At 41.1% G+C, this 17904-nt stretch overlaps 2 protein-coding genes across 2 annotated transcripts; both read left to right on the top strand.

The window, feature by feature from the left end:
- Window positions 1–333: 333 nt before the first annotated feature.
- On the top strand, window positions 334–5220 carry LOC117466571 (uncharacterized). Its single transcript, XM_034109898.1, has 7 exons — window positions 334–748; window positions 1042–1160; window positions 3233–3361; window positions 3519–3621; window positions 3894–4012; window positions 4104–4249; window positions 4814–5220. Exons 1-7 carry the CDS (start codon window positions 688–690, stop codon window positions 4920–4922), a joined length of 786 nt encoding a protein of 261 aa, XP_033965789.1. The 5' UTR covers window positions 334–687; the 3' UTR covers window positions 4923–5220.
- A 627-nt stretch (window positions 5221–5847) lies between these two features.
- Window positions 5848–17867, top strand: LOC117466183 (cohesin subunit SA-2). The gene is given in 35 exon segments (XM_034109306.1): window positions 5848–5955; window positions 6449–6544; window positions 6911–6946; window positions 6948–6990; window positions 7297–7417; window positions 7420–7442; window positions 8005–8101; window positions 8403–8480; window positions 8574–8722; window positions 8801–8874; window positions 8955–9078; window positions 9280–9378; window positions 9501–9580; window positions 9656–9754; window positions 9831–9948; window positions 10033–10150; window positions 10502–10605; window positions 10812–10904; window positions 10975–11061; window positions 11232–11333; window positions 11335–11390; window positions 11392–11422; window positions 11667–11743; window positions 11824–11911; window positions 12005–12085; window positions 12699–12791; window positions 12872–13028; window positions 14747–14883; window positions 15426–15527; window positions 15699–15735; window positions 15738–15849; window positions 15931–16059; window positions 16139–16317; window positions 16778–16853; window positions 16941–17867. Coding segments are annotated over 34 exon segments (3186 nt in total). The 5' UTR covers window positions 5848–5955; window positions 6449–6494; the 3' UTR covers window positions 17077–17867.
- Window positions 17868–17904: the final 37 nt, after the last annotated feature.

Consider the following 17904-nt stretch of genomic DNA (forward strand, 5'->3'; position numbering starts at 1 on the left):
TGGCCATATTATGAGACAATGGGACCCCTGGGCACAGATGTGCTAAGGGCCCCACCTTATCTCTTACATAGGAGTAAGACACAGACTTCACAGTTTCTTTAAAGTGTGTTTCTTGTGCTCTTTGTATTCGTTTTGAGTATCTTTGTGATCATTTTTGATTCTCTTCCTGGTTCAGTAACATTGATCGTGGCTCTAGTCCTGTAAAGAACAGCTCTGCATCCTCACCAAGTGACGCTGTGGTCTCCATCCTTAAAGCATGACATCATGCAGAAAGGCTCTGTGTGTGTGGAGGGGGCGTTCAAAACTGCAAATAACAGTCTGTTACTGCACGACTGTTGTTGCAAAGGGCGTGGGCATTGTCTGTTATTATTTTTCATGGATCCTCCGGGTATAAAGGATGTATTCTTTGCATCGCAGCTGTGTGTGAGCATCGACACCTGCAGGAAAACGATGAATTACGGATGAAGAAACACCATCGGCTTTCATTCACCCTGATGAACGTTAGAGTCCCGAACGCACCCCTTGCGATACTGTATACTTCCGTCAAGATGCCATAAGATAAATAGACCTTTATCTATTATTCTCTACATCTCAACTAGGCTGTTAACTTAGCTTTTACGAGCTTCTTATGGCTTCTAGGTACATTTAGGAGATTATTGAGGTATTCACAGCCGGTTGAAGTCAGAAATGGCAGTGAGCACAACGGAGCCGCTATGTCAGCCGTGCGGTTATCATGAAGCTTTCAGAGGTAAGTCCCAGCATCACACACTCCTTTTATTCCAGGTTTCAGCAGTGTTATGTTGTCATATTACTTGTGATGTTTTTGCATCTTGAAAGAGTGCAGGCTCTGTCTCATTTCAACACACTGACCACTCCCCTAAAGTCCTTATCTCCAGCCTCCCTGGGACCTGTCGGGACAGTGACACACACATTAATAGATGGTGGGGGTGCCCCCTGGGAATTTGTGTCTGTTGATAAAACAGTAAAGGAAAAAGGGAGGAGATGTCAGACAGACTTGTGATTTATCTGCTGTGTGGTCAGTGGAGCTACAGGTGAAGAGGCCCCTGATGCCGGTCCATCTGAGTCCAGAGCAGGTGGGCCTGGAGATGCTGTGTCTCTGCGGGCAGCTGGACCTCCTCGTCAGGGCTCAGATGCAGCAGGTACATCACTGGAGAATACATGCATTGTTTCCACACAGCTGATACATTTTACATGTAAATCCTCTGCTTTCTCAATAGTTTTATCAGTTTTTGACTAATTGTCAAGTAAAAGTCAAGCATCTGAAGCTGAAAGGAAGTTGTGCTGTGCTACCTTCAATGCATTTTCAATTATTGTTTATTTTTTGTGATTCTTGTTTCTTTGTATTTCCTTGTATTCCCTTTGTCTGTATTGTACGTTATGTCCCCTCTGAATGCCAGATTGCTCATCTCAAGGGGTGTATCCTAATGAATAACCCAACAACCAATGCACAACACATACTGTAGCCATTACTTACACCTGTATCTGTTTACATATGTGTCATGTCCTGGTGAGTCTATCCCATTTCCAATCTCTGAAATATATGACAGCATTCAAACACAGCATTTGACTTGACGTCTTTGCTAGCTTTAGCATGATTATGTACCAACACATAAAGATTTACAAACTATTTAAAGTCTATTGTGAAGTCTTCCCTAGTGTTCATATGCATTTCAAAACATTTTAATTTGTACAGCTGTGGACCACAGTCTTTATTCTTGATAGAAGCTCACAACAAGATTAGCCATTGAGGTAAATCATGGACAAGGGGGGGGGGGGGGCATTTGATGCAAAAGGATATAAATGTTATTTTTTCTCCAGATGCACTTGTAAACAAGATTATCTATTGAAATTAAGGTTGTTTACAAAAATATGTATATTATTGTAAATTTAAGTGTTATAAGGAATCAGGTGAGTTAGATTTTTGCTATAGAATTGACTTCATTCTTTTTCTTCTTTTTTTTATAACGCCAGACTGATATTATTATAGTATCGGGAGATATATTCCTTAGCGCACTATTTAAATGTTTTCTTGCCTTTACTTTGTCGAGACCTCTGCATTTTTATTTCAAACTTTCCCTTTGGATACTGTAAAACTGTGACAAACTTTATAAGCCAGTTGTATTTTATTAAGACCCATTTTGAGTCCTGGTTGAAGAATGGAGACTTCCTGTCTGACTTTGCTATTTAATAAACCAAGCCCAGAGTTGGTTTGTGCTTTGAAGATCTTCCACTGGCAAATACTTAAATATTCAGATCATTTACTCTTTGAGTCAAAGTAACAGTGATATGGCACTATTGGCAATTTTTTTTACATAGATTATCAAAACGTAAAACTGATGTAGAATTACACTTTTCACTTTAAAATACTCGATCCTCACCAAGCTTGAACTCCATCAGGTTTAAATATAAAAGCACTTTCAGCACTGCTCCATTTAAGTACATTCCACTTTTACTTCCACCTTTTTATTATATCAAACAATTGACTCATTAAATATTATCGGCAGAAAGCAAACATTGATTAGCGAATACAGGTAATATTACAGTAAAAATGCCAAATACTTCTTGGTTCCTCATTGTTAGGTTTTAAATATTCATCATGGGGGTCAAACTCAATTTCATTGCGGGTCACATGAGCATTATGGTTGCACTCAAAAGGCCGGTTGTAACTTTAAGACTATATAAATATACATATATAAATATTTAAAATAATGTATTTTACATTATTGCCTCTGCATTGGATTATTATCGGATAGGGTAATAACTTCATAATTAACTACGACTGAAAGCAGAAGTCTAGGGCAAATAATTGCAAGTCTGAGATGCATTGTGGGACATGTAGTTTATGGGCAACCTGCTAACGTAAATCGCCATGTAACCGTATAATAAACAATATATTATTATATTCTTTGCCAGCTCTTGTGGGGCCGCATGAAGTGAAGTCGCGGGCCGTATTTGGCCCCCGGGCCTTGAGTTTGACACCCCTGATCTACACTATCCCAAAAATAATAGGTGGATCAATCAATAATACAAATAACAAGTATTAGGTTCAACCTTGAGAAAGATGCATGATTATGTACCAACACATAAAGATTTACAAACTATTTAAAGTCTATTGTGAAGTCTTCCCTAGTGTTCATATGCATTTCAAAACATCCTGTATAGAAAAATCTTCAGTTTTGTCTGTGACATTATTTTTCATATTATATCACAGTTCCAGGAGCAGTTAGGACAAGGCTGCAGTCCAGAGGAGTCAGACACTTTCCAGGCTCAAGGATCAGAGATTCTTGACCAGATGCTGCAGTGCCTTGAACATCTACCAAAGCCTATGCCACAGCTGGAGGTATCATCTGATTCACATTGTCAATATAAACAGGTCGTTTTTGGCATCACTTGAAATTATTTAAGTCACATTATTCCATTATAATGTTATGAGAATGCAATTCAACGTAACTGTGAAATGCTGTACCAGAAATCAGGATGTTCTTCTGTTTCATCAGGACTACCTGGACATGGTGGGTCTGTCAGTGATGTTCCCTCGTGTTGAGGTGTTTCTCATTCAAGGCAGCCCTGTGGACATGCTGGAGAGGCCTCCGATGGACGGTAAGAGAAGGAAGAAGATAATCCAAATTTGGGAAATTGCTTTTTTTTAGAAGCTGATTATACATAGAATTTCATATTTTTCACAGTGGTATTACTATTTTTTAAGTAACTAACTTTTTCGCCATCACTGGTTGTATCAAGGTGAAAATGTATGTTCTCTCCTCACTTTTATGTTCACATTGCAGTTGAAACGATAACAATGATTCGTCCCCATTACACCTGTATTTGTAAACCATATATTTTGCCAACGTGAGCCTTTGTTTCTTTTATAGAATACTTCTTCCACATCGCCAAACTGAACCAGCTCCTAGTGCTGAGTCAACAGCTGGAGGAAGATATCAGACACCTTGGAAGTCATAAATACATTGCCCACCAGCTCTCGGTTATATATGTATGTAGAATGAATCTTTTATTGTTCCCTAGCTTTTCCTGTTATGCATTCCACTAAAAGTGTTGTGCTATTTGTTGTTGTTCTTTTGCAGCTAGTCCTCAGCTCTTTCAGAGGAATTCAGGCTTTCTCTGAAATAAAGAAAGACATTGAGGCGAACTTCAAACAGATGAAACAGTCTCTGTTGGTGGAGGAAGGCTCGCGGCACGAACCTCAGCTGGCTGCGCACTACATCAACTGGTGAGTCAAATCCAAGATGCAATATTTAAAACTTTATTGCCATATTCACAACAGCTACAGTGCCGCTGTAAATGCAAATCCACAGTCGAAAGTTCCTTCAACAATGCAATATTCTACTTAAGCCATTAGAAGTCGTACAAGTTAACTATATACAGTACATGTAAAACAGAAATAAATAAAGGGACAGTTTTATCCCACAGCCAATATAATACAATGTTCAACTCTACACTTGTTATTCCACATCTCCATATATTATTACAGTATTTATTCTACTGTATTTCACATTCTGTTTAATCTTATTTTATTTTATATGTATTTGTTGTTCTTACGCCTGCAACTTACCTACACCAGTATGTCTATTTTGTTATGTATTTTTCTTTACATGTATTTTGGATATTGCACTGTTGGAATAGCTTATGGCAAAGATTTTAATTGCCTAAAGTATGTTGTAGCTATTGTGCACATGACAAATTAAGCATTTGAACTCATCATATGTAAGTGATGACACTTCACAGAGCAATGCAGCAACTTTCTAATAACAACCATATTCTGTTCTCTGTGTAGGATATTAGAACTTACTCAAAGTTTAACATCGTTGGTGTTGACGCTACCGGAGGAGCTGACAGAAGACCTTCACCAGGCCGTGACCTTCGTGTCCCAGTTCCTGTCCTGACTCCCCTGAACGATGCCTCTGTGTCTGTGAATCCTGACGTTGTGCTACAGATCTCTCCAGGAGCTTCTGAATGAACTGATGTTGTTATGACTGTGAAAAGGTGCTAAACTGATTCATATGGGATTGGATAGCCTACTTCATTTACAAATCATATAGGTTTTTTTTAATCGTTCTCTTGAATGTGATCAATTTTAGTCACTATGATGAGTCAGTTGTTTGAAAATGAATGTAAGCTTGTTGAATCCCTTCTTGCACTACTGTTACAATTACTTCTTTTTTTTTCTTAACCTAAAGTGGAATAATAAAATGTAATGCAATAGGGGGATGTGTTTGCATTTATTTCATTGGTTAGTTTTTCTGGTCTGCTTTTTTTGTGTAGTTTCTAATGTAATTATTTTTAGTTAAATATTTAAAAATATGTTATTTCTTTCTGTACCTTTCCTGACAAACATTTCTTGATTTCTTTCAATATATATAATGTAGTTTTAAATGTGTGCCAAACAATAGTAACAATAATTGTTATTTTTTGGATTACTCTTCACTTATTTTAAGTAAATGGCGCCTCCTGCTGTTCAATTCTTTCAAAAAATATTAAATCAGGAAATACCAGACAGTTCCGTTCTGAATTAACAATAACAAGTCTGATAAAGTTACAGTAACATATGTTTCCACTCGAATAACAGCAGAAATTAAACAAAAAGGGCCTTTCTCTATTTTTTGTAAATAATGACTCCTGTCTGCAGATTACCTCATGTCTGATGCGTGCTACAGATGTTTACAGTGCTGAGGTATGTAGAAAACCAAACCTCCAGGGGAGGGACTAAAGTCTGACTGACACGTCAGAACAACCAACCACATACGTTCAATTTTATTTTCCAGCCAATCAGAATGCCATTAGGCTGTTCGATAACTTGACTGTGAGAGCTTGGTGGAAATAAGGACGATATTCGTGGTGGAAATGTTTGAAATGTTTTAATATGGCATCTTTTGCATTTGAAATACCATCAAGGAAGGATGAATCAATGTGAAGAGGGTAAGTTTGAAAAACTGAGGATATGTGACCAACCTGTAGGTGTGTTTATCCGTCACTCACCTCTATTACAATGTACACACAACAGCGCTACTTCAGTAAATCATAACTTATGTTTTAGTTTTCAAATGAAATATGTGTAATGTAGCAGTGTCGCAGGATGGCAGACGGTGTTTTGAAGTTGTCTTTGAAGACCTCAAGGGGCTCAAAGCAGCTTCTCTGCCGTAGGCCTAGTGTCTTTAAGCAACTCTTTTAAATCCCCTGTGAGCTCCTCCCTGTGGAGACGGGCATGCAATGGATATTTTCGTCATGCATTCATTATAGACACCCTGCAACCCCTCAAAATGTTAATAATTGACCAGAGATATATAAGTATGGCAACCTTCTGTTTATATACGAGTAAAGGTTTCGTATTGATAACGTTTCCATGATTTGGGTTGAGCAAACTGTCTGAAATATCTTCTGTCTGTACGCTACTTCATCACCGTATTTCCAGATGGAGAGTCACACACCTGAACTCTGTGTAAAGATCTGAGAAGGAGATGATACCAGAGCCCACAGCTTCAGCTGCAACCAGGGCCTCAAAGCAGAGGTAAGAGGTTTTGTGTATCCTCTAAAGTGGGGGAATAACATTTCCTCTTCTTCAAATTGTAATTCAAGTATAACAAATATAACCAAACACTTTTTTCAGAATTAAAATATGGAGCCTTCAAGGTCCACAAAGATGATAACTTTTATAGTTTTTTGTTTTCTCCACTAGCAATGATTTGTAAGCATTTAGTTATTAGTGTTTCATAGTATGTGGGGCATTTCAAACATAAAAAGTCATTATATTTAATAAGTTGATCATGTTTCATGAACATCAAAGTAGCTATAGCAAATACATAAGCAACATAACTATAAACAAGAATTAGATTTTCTATTCAAATCATTAGAAATGAATGTTTTGACTTCCCAGGAAGAACTCTCATGATGAGGCGAACTCCTCCGCAGCTGTCAGAGGATGAGTCGGGGAAGGAGAACAGACAAAAGAGTGCGGTCGGTGTTTCTCTGTTCATCAGTAAACAAGCAGGGTCTAAGGTCTGATAGCAACTGTTCAGCAGACGAATAATGGTAGAAGAGCAGTATGACAATATGAGGAAAGCTATCACACAGTGAGAAGGCTCATTAGTGCCCAGCTGGAGGAGTGAACCGCCTGGAGTCTGACTGACTCTTGAATTTGGATCTTGACTCTTTAAGAACAGTGCTTACACAGAGGAGTTTGTCATTCAGATATTTGCATTTGGCTTGTTTATAATAACTCATATGATTACTTTCCTATCAGTGCTTTTTTTTTACCCGCAGAGACGGAGAAAAAGAGCACACACAGGCTCAGAGAATGTCAAGCGCAAACGTGCTAAAGCCAGTGGCAGCAGCAGAGCAGGAGGCAGCGAACACGTGGAGGCCGTCACCCTGTTCCAGGTGCTCACGTGGGCCGGAGCGCCGTGCAGGTGAGACCAGCTCACTCTCACATAGAGCATTCGCTTCTGCTCTGTCTTATTTCAATCTTATTGTGTTAGTAATATCACATTTTCTTCTCCCTGCTCCTTTCCATCATGCGCTACAAACACTGTGTAAAGTGTACATGTTTTGTTTTATAATAATTGGGATGTTTGGAATAAACTAATAAATGTAAAGGTATTGAACACTATTTATCTCAGATGTAATGCAAGAAACATGCACAAAAACATTAGTTTTTACATTTTACTTTCTTTCTTTATTTATAAAGCTCTTTTTACCTATACAACTTCAATATACAAACAATATGTGTTATGTGTTATGCTTCCTGTCTTGGCCTGGGAATTACTTTACTCATGGTAAAATACAAATACAAATGTTTTGGTTCACCTTTGATCTATAATAAAGACTTATTGTTGGTTTCAGCAGAGAGTTCTTTTTTTCAAAAATAACTAAAAAGAATGAACTTACCCGAATTATTAAAAGACTTGAATACTAATTATACAAATCAATAAACAGTAAAAACACAATCTGCCTCTTGTGTTGTCTGAGCAGACGGTGATTGATGATTGGATCGAGGCTTACCAGAAGGACAGAGACACTGCTCTCCTCGATCTCATCAGCTTCTTCATCCAATGCTCGGGATGCAAAGGCAAGCACGCACACACACACACACACACACACACACACACACACACACACACACACACACACACACACACACACACACACACACACACACACACACACACACACACACACACACACACACACACACACACACACACACACACACACACACACACACACACACACACACACACACACACACACACACACACACACACACACACACACACACACACACACACACCCTAATCCTAAACCTAACCAGGTCTTCACCCTAAAATTAATGATTCCCCTTATGGGGACCTCCAATTTGTCCCCATAAGGGCGGCGAGTCCCCACACGTGACTGTGTGCTGTCAGACTCTTTAGTACGGGCTTTCAGACAGACCTGCACACTAGCAGGTAATGACATCGAAAAACATACACACACAAACAGATACATAAATCCATTCAATAAACTAATATGTGCTTCTTGGTTTGGATGTCCCTGATGAGCCGTGAAGCTGCTGAGCTCTCTGGTTGCCGTGGCTATGAGCCTGAGCGTCGGCATTGAAAACAGTCAGAAACTGTACGAGGTGCAGGAGAGGAAGACAAGGCAGAGAAGCAACGTGCAACAGGAGAGAATAGAGAAGAAAGTCACAGAGGTAAGACGCTTTTTATCTAGTTGAGGATGTTATATGTGCTCTATAAGTAATGTCTGCCTCACTGTGTGCCTCCTCAAGCTGCAGGGGAAGAGGGCGGAGATGGAGAGCATGATGGACATCCTCTTTAAAGGAGTTTTCCTGAAAAGATATCGGTAAGTGTTTCTCTGTGACACGGTTGGTTTCAGCGTGGTTTCAATGTGCCTTATCTTATTGAGCACGTGTGTCTGTGCAGCGACGTGCTTCCACAAATCCGCTGTATCTGTATGGCGGAGTTGGGTTTGTGGATGAAGCTCTACAGTTCTGCTTTTCTCAACGATAGCTACCTCAAATCCATGGGCTGGATGATGCACGACAAGGTACACAACAGCAAACATATGATGTGTTATGATGTGATCAGAAGATATAACAGAGATACTTTTGGGAGTAATAGATCTTTGACTGTCTGTTGTCTTTGCTATGAAACCAGTAATCACAGCAAGTTGTCACAGCATTACTCAAGTCTCTGTTAGTACATTTTTTAAAAGTGTCTCCGCTCTGACATTGGCATCATGTTTCAGATTCCAGATGTGCGTCTCAAGTGTGTTTTAGGTCTGCAGGGTTTATATGTAGATCCTCAGCTCCTCCCTAAACTGGACCTGTTCACCAGCCGCTTCAAGGTAAACTCTTCTGCTTAAAGTTGCGTTCAGGGATTGTGGTAACCAAGGCAGAAACAAATATTTTAATTAATATTTGTATATGTGTGTACACTCATGCAAGATTGTCATTGTTTGTGTTTCAGGACCGGTTGATCTCCATGACTCTGGATAAAGACAACGAGGTGGCAGTGCAGACCCTGAAGCTGCTGCTCCTCATCTCCAGGTGAGCTTGTTGTTCGATCATCTTTCAAGTTTTCCTACTATTTTTATTTGCTTCAAACTACTCCTGTCTCTTCAGAACGGCTCTCAGTCCAGAGGACTACCAGCAGCTGCTCCAGTTAGTTTACTCCTCACAGCGCCCCCTGGCGGCCGCTGCAGGGGAGCTGCTCTTCTCACGGTACGGTCACCTCCATCCATACCAACAACTCAAACTGTTATTTAATGTGTATCTGGATGCTGTTGGTCTCCTCCAGGCTTCTCAACACTGCAGGCCCCACATCTGACGCTGAGGATGACATAAATAAGGAGGGGGTACATAAACAACCCACATCCAGACTGAAGGCTCTGCTGCAGTTCTACCAGGAGTCTGAGGTGAACATATTCTGCATGTTTGAATTTAGGGCTGTGGTTTTTACTTAAGAAATTGGAAGGAGTAAAACGTCTCTCTGTCTTCAGCTGCACAAACATGTGGTTTACCTGGTGGACAGTCTGCGGGACGTTGGTGCCGCCCTGCTGAAGGACTGGCCCACTCTCACATCCATACTGCTGCAGGACCCCTCCTCACACGCTCCAGGTAAGAGGGATGTGTGTCATTGTTGGCAGAATGATCTTTAAATATCTTAGACAGTGGATAGTGTCACATGCATGAGGTCTACAGCAGTCATCATCTTGTGTGTGTGTGTGTGTGTGTGTGTGTGTGTGTGTGTGTGTGTGTGTGTGTGTGTGTGTGTGTGTGTGTGTGTGTGTGTGTGTGTGTGTGTGTGTGTGTGTGTGTGTGTGTGTGTGTGTGTGTGTGTGTGTGTGTGTGTGTGTGTGTGTGTGTGTGTGTGTGTGTGTGTGTGTGTGTGTGTGTGTGTGTGTGTGTGTGTGTGTGTGTGTGTGTGTGTGTGTGTGTGTGTGTGTGTGTGTGTGTGTGTGTCTGCAGGCCTCACTTGTGCAGAACAAGTTGTGCTTGTTGAGATGTTGGTAGCGTCGGTGCGTCAGGCTGCAGAGGGACCATCACTGGCAGGAAGGAGTGGAGCAAAGAAGGTCAGTGGGAGATTGTTTCCCTTTTTTATGAGCAGGAAAGTATTAAAACAGTTTAGATGCAACAATTGTACCTAAGAGCAGTACTTTAGTAAATATACGTGCTGGTGCTACTGATAACTGTAGCATCACTAATGTGTAATGTAAGCCACTGAAACATGCTCAAAAAGACATTTGAATAAACTGGTCTGTTGGAATGAATGTTTCAGGTAACGAATGCCAAGGAAAGGAAAATCCAGAATGATGACTGTACCAAGCTCACTGATCACTTCCTCGTGGTGCTTCCACAGTTACTTTCCAAGGTATTTATTCTTTAATGCCTAATATAATAACAGTTATAATATCAGTTATTTTATGATATTGTTTGTGAAGTTTTCAGAGAGTAGTGACTGTGTGGCCTCCCTGATGAAGATTCCTCAGTTCTTCCTCCCTGAGTGTCCTGACTCTGACAACACACAGGTCTGCATCACAGGCTTTCAACTCACACACACATCACAGAGAGCATTTATGACAAATGAATGGGATGACACGGTTTCAATCCGCGTTAAACCAGAGTATTGGAGCCTGAATGTGATATTGTATTAACTTTCACTGTTCAATATGATTAGTTAATTCCTCCTCGTCCTCAGGCAGTATCGGCTCCTCTGACGGCAGAGATGGAAACAGTTTTGGAGCGCCACGCTGGACCCTCTGTTCTGGAGGCGGCTGCCCGTATGTCCCTCAGTCTGTGTGTGGGGGGGGGGGGGGGGGGCGGCCTCCAGCGCCACAGCCCGGGACACCAGAGACTCTGCTGACAGAGCTGCTGGGGGGCTCGCTGAAGGTGAGGGGGCCTGTCACACTGCAGGGACAAAGAGATGGTGATGAATGGATTGAGACTTAATATCCATCATAATCCTATTAACAGTCCAGATCGTTTGAAGAACAGTACATTTCAGGAACCCCTTATGGGGTCCGAAGAAAGTTTAATGTTGTGGGGTCACCAGATACAAATACTTCACAATTGTTCCTCTATGTTTTGCCTTACTTGACACGATTACTTATTATTTCCTATTCCTCGGTTGTAGGGTGACAGTTTCTCCGCTGATGAGGAGAAAACTGGAGACATTTTAGCCACACTGAAGAAACTCAGAGCTTTCCACAAGTAAGGTTTGAGAGCTGTTTGAGCTGACAGTATTTTGCCAGTGGTGTGTCTTCATTTGCTGTTTCTCTGTGTTTTGTAAGCTGTCACAACCTCCTCAGGTGGAACCTGTTTGAGCTGTTGTCTCCTCTCCTGTCAGTGGATGGCAGTGAGGGAGGAGCACCGCCTGAGGTACCAGCTCTGCTTCTTTAAAGTCAAGTCTGTACAAGTGTTATGGATTGAATCTGTCTTGTGTCTCTTTCTCTCTCCTTTATATGTCTGAAGGTGCTGCTGGAGGTACTGCAGTGTCTCTCTTCCTGCATGATCTGGTCCCTCAGCACCAGTACCGACTCATTAACCTCCAGAGTGAGTTACATCTGTTGCACTCGGGCTGACCTTTTAACTAGTGCAATATTAATGCATTTAGAACTAGCACAATAAGAAATGTGGATGCAGAAATAGTTGACTGACTGTTCAGCAACTGTATTTGATGAACATGAATCAGTTCGGTCATCTTTAAAGCTAAAAATGTACTACTGAAATAAAAACCGTTGGGTTTTAGACTGTTGTTGCAACAGAAAAATACATTTTAAGACGTCATCTCAGGCTCTAATTGCTGACATTCTACCATCCACACAATTAACAGATCAATGAATACAATATTCAATAGATAGTGAAACAAAATGATACAGAGACTTGATGAAAATATATAATGTGTGTTAGTATGTTAAGCAATAGAAAGGGCGTTTAAGTAGGACTGTATTTCTAGAGATGCCCATATCAAATCAAATGACAATTTTCTTTGAACTAAATGCACATATTTGAAGGCAAATTCTGCCCTTTTGTCATCAATATGCCTTGTTTTTAAGCCCTGTGTGTGTGCCAGTACATACACAAAGATCCGTAAATATGGTCTTGTGAAATCTGGAAGGCAAGATAATGTGACGTGTGTGGGTGTGTGTGTGGGTGTGTGTCTCAGGAGAAGGACGTGGCCCAGAGGCTCCAGCTGCGTCTCTTCTGTGAGCGAGGTCACCACTGTCTCTCCCACTCTCACCCCAGGGTGCAGCAGCAGGTAAACTGATGTTTTAAAAATCATGGCACATTTTACTTTTATTTACAACTTTCCAACGTCCTCTCTATTTTCCATGGCAGGCCTTCCTGGGAGTCTGTGACGTTCTGACGGCTGACTCCTTCCAGCTGCAGGTGTGGGACCCCAGCTGCTTCGGGCCTCTGCTCTACACCCCCAGTCCCAAACTGCAGAGGGCGCTCTCCACCTTCCTGTGCATGCACGTCTTCACTGGACCAGACTGTGAGAGCCAGAGCGGGGGCGAGACATCTACATGATTACATGAAGTGTTTATTTTACATCCTTTAACCTTTGTGCTAATGTGTTTTGCTCTTTATTGCTGAAACTAGATGTTTCATCGTCACTGTGCAGGATGATTATGTGCTGAGGCTGTTTCTCAAATCAATCAACTTAAAATTAGTTCCTCAATTTCAACAATTCAACAAAGCTCATTAGGCTCTTTTTCTGTGGATAAACGAATAATAATTGGACCTTTTTTAAAGCATTGAACAGTTATTAAAATAAAACGATGTGAAACGTTTAGAGGTTTACACATCTGAAAAGTAACACACACTATTTTTGTTAAGGGCCACAACAGTTTTGGAAACAACTGGTTTCATTTCAACAATATATCATTTTTTTGAAAAGTAAAATAGCAATCTGATGTAGTGAAGAAAAATATACAATATTTCCCTCTGAAATAGTAGAGTCGAAGATAAGTAGCATACGATGAAAATCCTCACGGCTAAAACAAGCTTTAGACACGCTCTGAGGAGTCACAAATCCTGCAGGTCCGACTCCACACATCCGAACAGCTGCCTTCCTATAGGTGTGTGTGTGTGTGTGTGTGTGTGTGTGTGTGTGTGTGTGTGTGTGTGTGTGTGTGTGTGTGTGTGTGTGTGTGTGTGATGCACCCAGGAGTGTGTGGGACCCCCAGCAGAAACACAGTGCAGAGTTTACTCAGCAGATGGCACTCTCACTCTGTGGAGCTCAGCCTCCTTCCCTCTGAAGCTGTGATTCAGTGTCGCTGTTCTCTACAGACATGCAGATCTGAAATGCACGGCCACACATCAGGCCTGATAGCTGCCTGCTGACTGTAAAGTTAATCTGGGTCTGATTGTACCACCTGACCTAACAAGTGACCCTCAATTACAAAGGAAACCCTGTTAATATCCTCCCTTTGAAACTGGCTGTACTAATTTTAGTAAAGGATGTTATACTTTGTTTTCAAAGCCATGCTGCTTGCTTGTAAATTGATGACAGCAGTGTGTTCCCGTCTGATCTGAAATGAATCAAACAAGATTGACATGTTGGAAATACGTAATGTTTTCTTTGTAAAGTCCTGCACGTGAAACCTATAAATCCATTGATGGCTGACTGTCACTAAAACATTTTATTATCTTTACAATAGCTTTACTTTCCGAGACATATTGCATCCAAATGTGGGATCGTCCAGAAAAGTCAATAGCGGTCCTGGTGGGAATCTCTTAAATGTTAAACAAATACAATACAGGATTATTGTTTTTCGAACATGTAATAAAAAGCTATTGTTTTATTGGATTTGCCTGGTAAGGGTTTTGTTATACAGTATAGGCAGTGTTTTCTATTAGCTGCTGGATCAGAGATCACTCGGAGGGTAAGGGCCCAAGTTAAATCATAAAATCAGGGCAATCTCTTTCCGTGAGAAAATTCCATTAACTCTGGCTCACCTCTGAGCCTATTTTATTAGCCTTGTGAAAGATTGAAGCCACATGGTGTCACAACCATAACTCTAGTCTTATGTTATCTTTGATTTCCACCTGCTAAAGCCATTGTCCTCAAGCTTACTAAAACACTCTGCTTTGTTCTCTTAGTTTCTGTTATATGATTTGTCATGATTAATCACTCTCTTCCCCTTCTCTCACCCTCGACCACTTCACATCCAACCGCACGCTTCATCTCCATCTGGCTTCCTCAGTCAGTGGGAACTCTGTCTGAGGAGGAGAGGCTGGAGGAGCTACACAAACGCAGAAACATGCTGGCAGCCTTCTGCAAACTCATAGTGCATCGAGTTCTGGAGATGAGCATGGCAGCTGAGGTCTTCATTTACTACATGAAGGTAAAGCTTAAAAAGATGGACATTTTGGAAAAAAGGTTAATCAGCCTTCCTGTTAGATTGATACCCCTCTCATGTCTGTAATAATATGAAGCTATACCCAACCGTTGGTTATCTTAGCATAATGACTGGAAAGAGCTAGTCTGGCTCACTCCAAAGGTGATAAAAACCCACATCTGTTCGTTTGTGATCATTTTAAGATTGGGGTAGACTGGGTAGTTACCCAAGATCTTAAAATGATCAAGAAGAAACAAGCCGTCGTAAAACAGCCACTTGTGTTTTTAACACTGTAGTTTGGAATATATTATACAAACAACATACTCAATTTTAATTACAGGCTTTAGAAGTGCAGGAATATACATTTTATTACCTTCCAGCAGGTTTCCCAAGTTAAGCTAAGCAGCTTTTGGCTGTATTAAAATGTACAGTCTGGCATCATCAGGTTTTGATCTAATAATTAAACTCTTGGCACAATACAAAAAAAAAAACCCTTCCTTTTAATACAAGTAAGTGCTACATAGCTAACTTCTCCCTGTTTGTTCCAGTACTTCAACGAGTTTGGAGACATCCTCAAGGAGACGATGTGCCGGACCAGACGGATGGATAAGAGAGAGAGCGCTCGCACTCTGGTGCTCTGCTTGCAGCAGGTAGAGTAAAGACATGCTCTGTAACTGTGCTCATTGATTGTTCGGACTCATTTGCTGTTTTGTTTCTGTTCTGTTGTTTTAATGTGAAATGTGTTAGGCTGCTGTCTAGGTCAGGCCTGTCTGGGATGCTGAATTTAAATGGGAATATTCCTGTTTGTCCTCTTTCCTCAGCTGTTGGTCCGTCTGAAGCGTGAGCAGGAGAGCGGGGGGGGGCTCACCCGGGGGTCCAGTCCTTCACCAGCATCAGAGAGCTCGCCCGGCGCTTCGCCCTCAGCTTGGGGGACCAGTTCAAGTTTCGTGAGTGTGTCGTCATGATCCACAGGTTAGCTGGGGCTCGGTCGCATTACCTAGACTATTGTTTTAACTTTGTCTTCTGCCTTAATTGTGAGTTTTGTATTTGCAGGAACGGCATAGAGTTTGTGTTCAGCGAGTTCAGTCAGACGGCAGAAACACCTACTCCGCCGTACGTCTCCTACCTGCCCATCCTCAGTGAGTTCTCCAGCAAACTGCTCAAACCAGACAAGAAAACAGTGTAAGTGCTGCGCGAAACATAGGCTTACAAACATGCTTTAAAAAGTGGCTTCTTGTAAGTTTTGTCCCCGTCTGTGCAGGTTCTCCTACCTGCAGAAGCACACAGCAGAGAAGGTTATTGACCTCAGGGAGGAGAGCTGGCAGCCGCTCCTCTGCTATCGAGCCTCCCTGCTGGCTGCAGCTGAAAGGGAGGATGCCGCGTCGTACGTTAGCTCCGACAGGAAGTACCTGCCCAGTCGCTCCAAACTAAAACTAGAAGGTGCCAGAACTAATCGTCAAATCAAGCACATAAGTGTTGTGTTCTTAAAGGTCACATATTATGCAAAATCCACCTTTTCATGTCTCTTATACATAAACATGTGTCCCCTCTGTGGAAAGAGACTCTGAAAGTTTCAGGAAAAAAGATTTGCTCACTTTTTGTCCTGATCCATTTATATTAAAACCTGTCTGAAAATGAGATGATCAGATTTTGGCCACTTTATGATGTCATAACGATTTTTTGGCTTGTGTAACGTAAAAGACAGAGAATCAGCACTTTTGAAACAGGGCTGAAACAGAGGGGATTATGGGTAATGCTGCAATGATCTGTTTGGTATTTCGGGCCAAACAATTCAGAGACATGTTTGTATATATCTGAAACCTATAATATATTGATGAGAAACAGTAGGGGACCTTTTTAATGCAGCCAGCTACATCATGTGTTTTTCTTATTCCTTAAGGATGCAAGTCCCCCTGCCCGTTGAGCCCTTCTGACTCCAAAGTAGCCAACGTTACAAAGTCCAGCTTCAGTCCAAGGTGAATTGATTATGTCTAAACCAGTGACACATTAGATCTCCTCCACCATGCTCATACTAATAACTGTGACCTCCTGTAACTCCTCAGCCATCAGGAAAAGACAGCAGACACGGATCCCTTTTCCGTCCCCGTGGAGCCTCCTGCAAAGAGATCCAACATCCAGGGAACTGTCCTCAGCATCCACAACGAGGCGGATGACGACACTGTGGAAGTTGAACTGTAACAGTTAGTTTGTTGGAGGATAAGACCTCACACATTTCAAGGGGGCTTTCCTTTTTCTGTCTCTGTAATTATGTGACTAAATAGCAGCAACCCATCCCCCTCTACAGTCCTAGTAATACAGGTTTGTTTAAACACAGTACAATATGTTCAACATAAGGACACATCTGCTACATCCAGATTGTTTTTTGCATCAACAAATCCCAGGAAAACACTTCAGCCAATAGGAATGTATTAATTGTGCAGAGAAGCTGATATATTCTATTATTGTGCCATAAATCCACATTTTGCACAGGATTGTTACACATAAATAAGACACATTGCACTAAATCACATGTTTCTACATTGTAAAGACATGGGAATTGTATTTGACTTTGAATCACGTCCCCTCCGGCTGCTGGAAACACTGATTGGAGCAACACATATGTATTTATCCACAGCAGACAAATGCTCTTTCCCTGCTGATTTAGTTTTATTACAGAGCCTATTCAAAATAGGCACATTTATACATTTCTCATAAAATGGGCTTAGGGCAACACATACAGGTTTTTTATTCACAGACCACTTTCATTTGAGGACCAGGTGAATGAGTATTTTTTTAAACATTCCTAAATACACTTCCATAATTTAGCTGAATGTTACAAGTCACATTTGGATCACACGGAGATCCAAAACATGAATATTATGATATTCCTCAGTATTTTAAGAATGTTGCTTTATTGTCCTGCCTGCCACTTTATTATAACTCCGTTAAGGTTTGCCAAACATTATTTTAAAATAAAAAAGTCAAATCTGGTACATTTCTCCTTATATTTAAATTGTTAATTTGTAT

The sequence above is a fragment of the Pseudochaenichthys georgianus genome, chromosome 21 (assembly GCF_902827115.2).
Source record: "Pseudochaenichthys georgianus chromosome 21, fPseGeo1.2, whole genome shotgun sequence".
NCBI classification, from domain to species: Eukaryota; Metazoa; Chordata; class Actinopteri; order Perciformes; family Channichthyidae; genus Pseudochaenichthys; species Pseudochaenichthys georgianus.

What these genes read in the sequence shown, in the direction of transcription:
- LOC117466571 (XM_034109898.1), top strand. Translation starts at nt 688, where the DNA reads ATGGCAGTGAGCACAACGGAGCCGCTATGTCAGCCGTGCGGTTATCAT. An exon ending in TTATCATGAAGCTTTCAGAG is followed by an intron (nt 749 to 1,041) that starts GTAAGTCCCAGC and finishes CTGTGTGGTCAG; the next exon opens with TGGAGCTACAGGTGAAGAGG. An exon ending in GCTGCGCACTACATCAACTG is followed by an intron (nt 4,250 to 4,813) that starts GTGAGTCAAATC and finishes TTCTCTGTGTAG; the next exon opens with GATATTAGAACTTACTCAAA.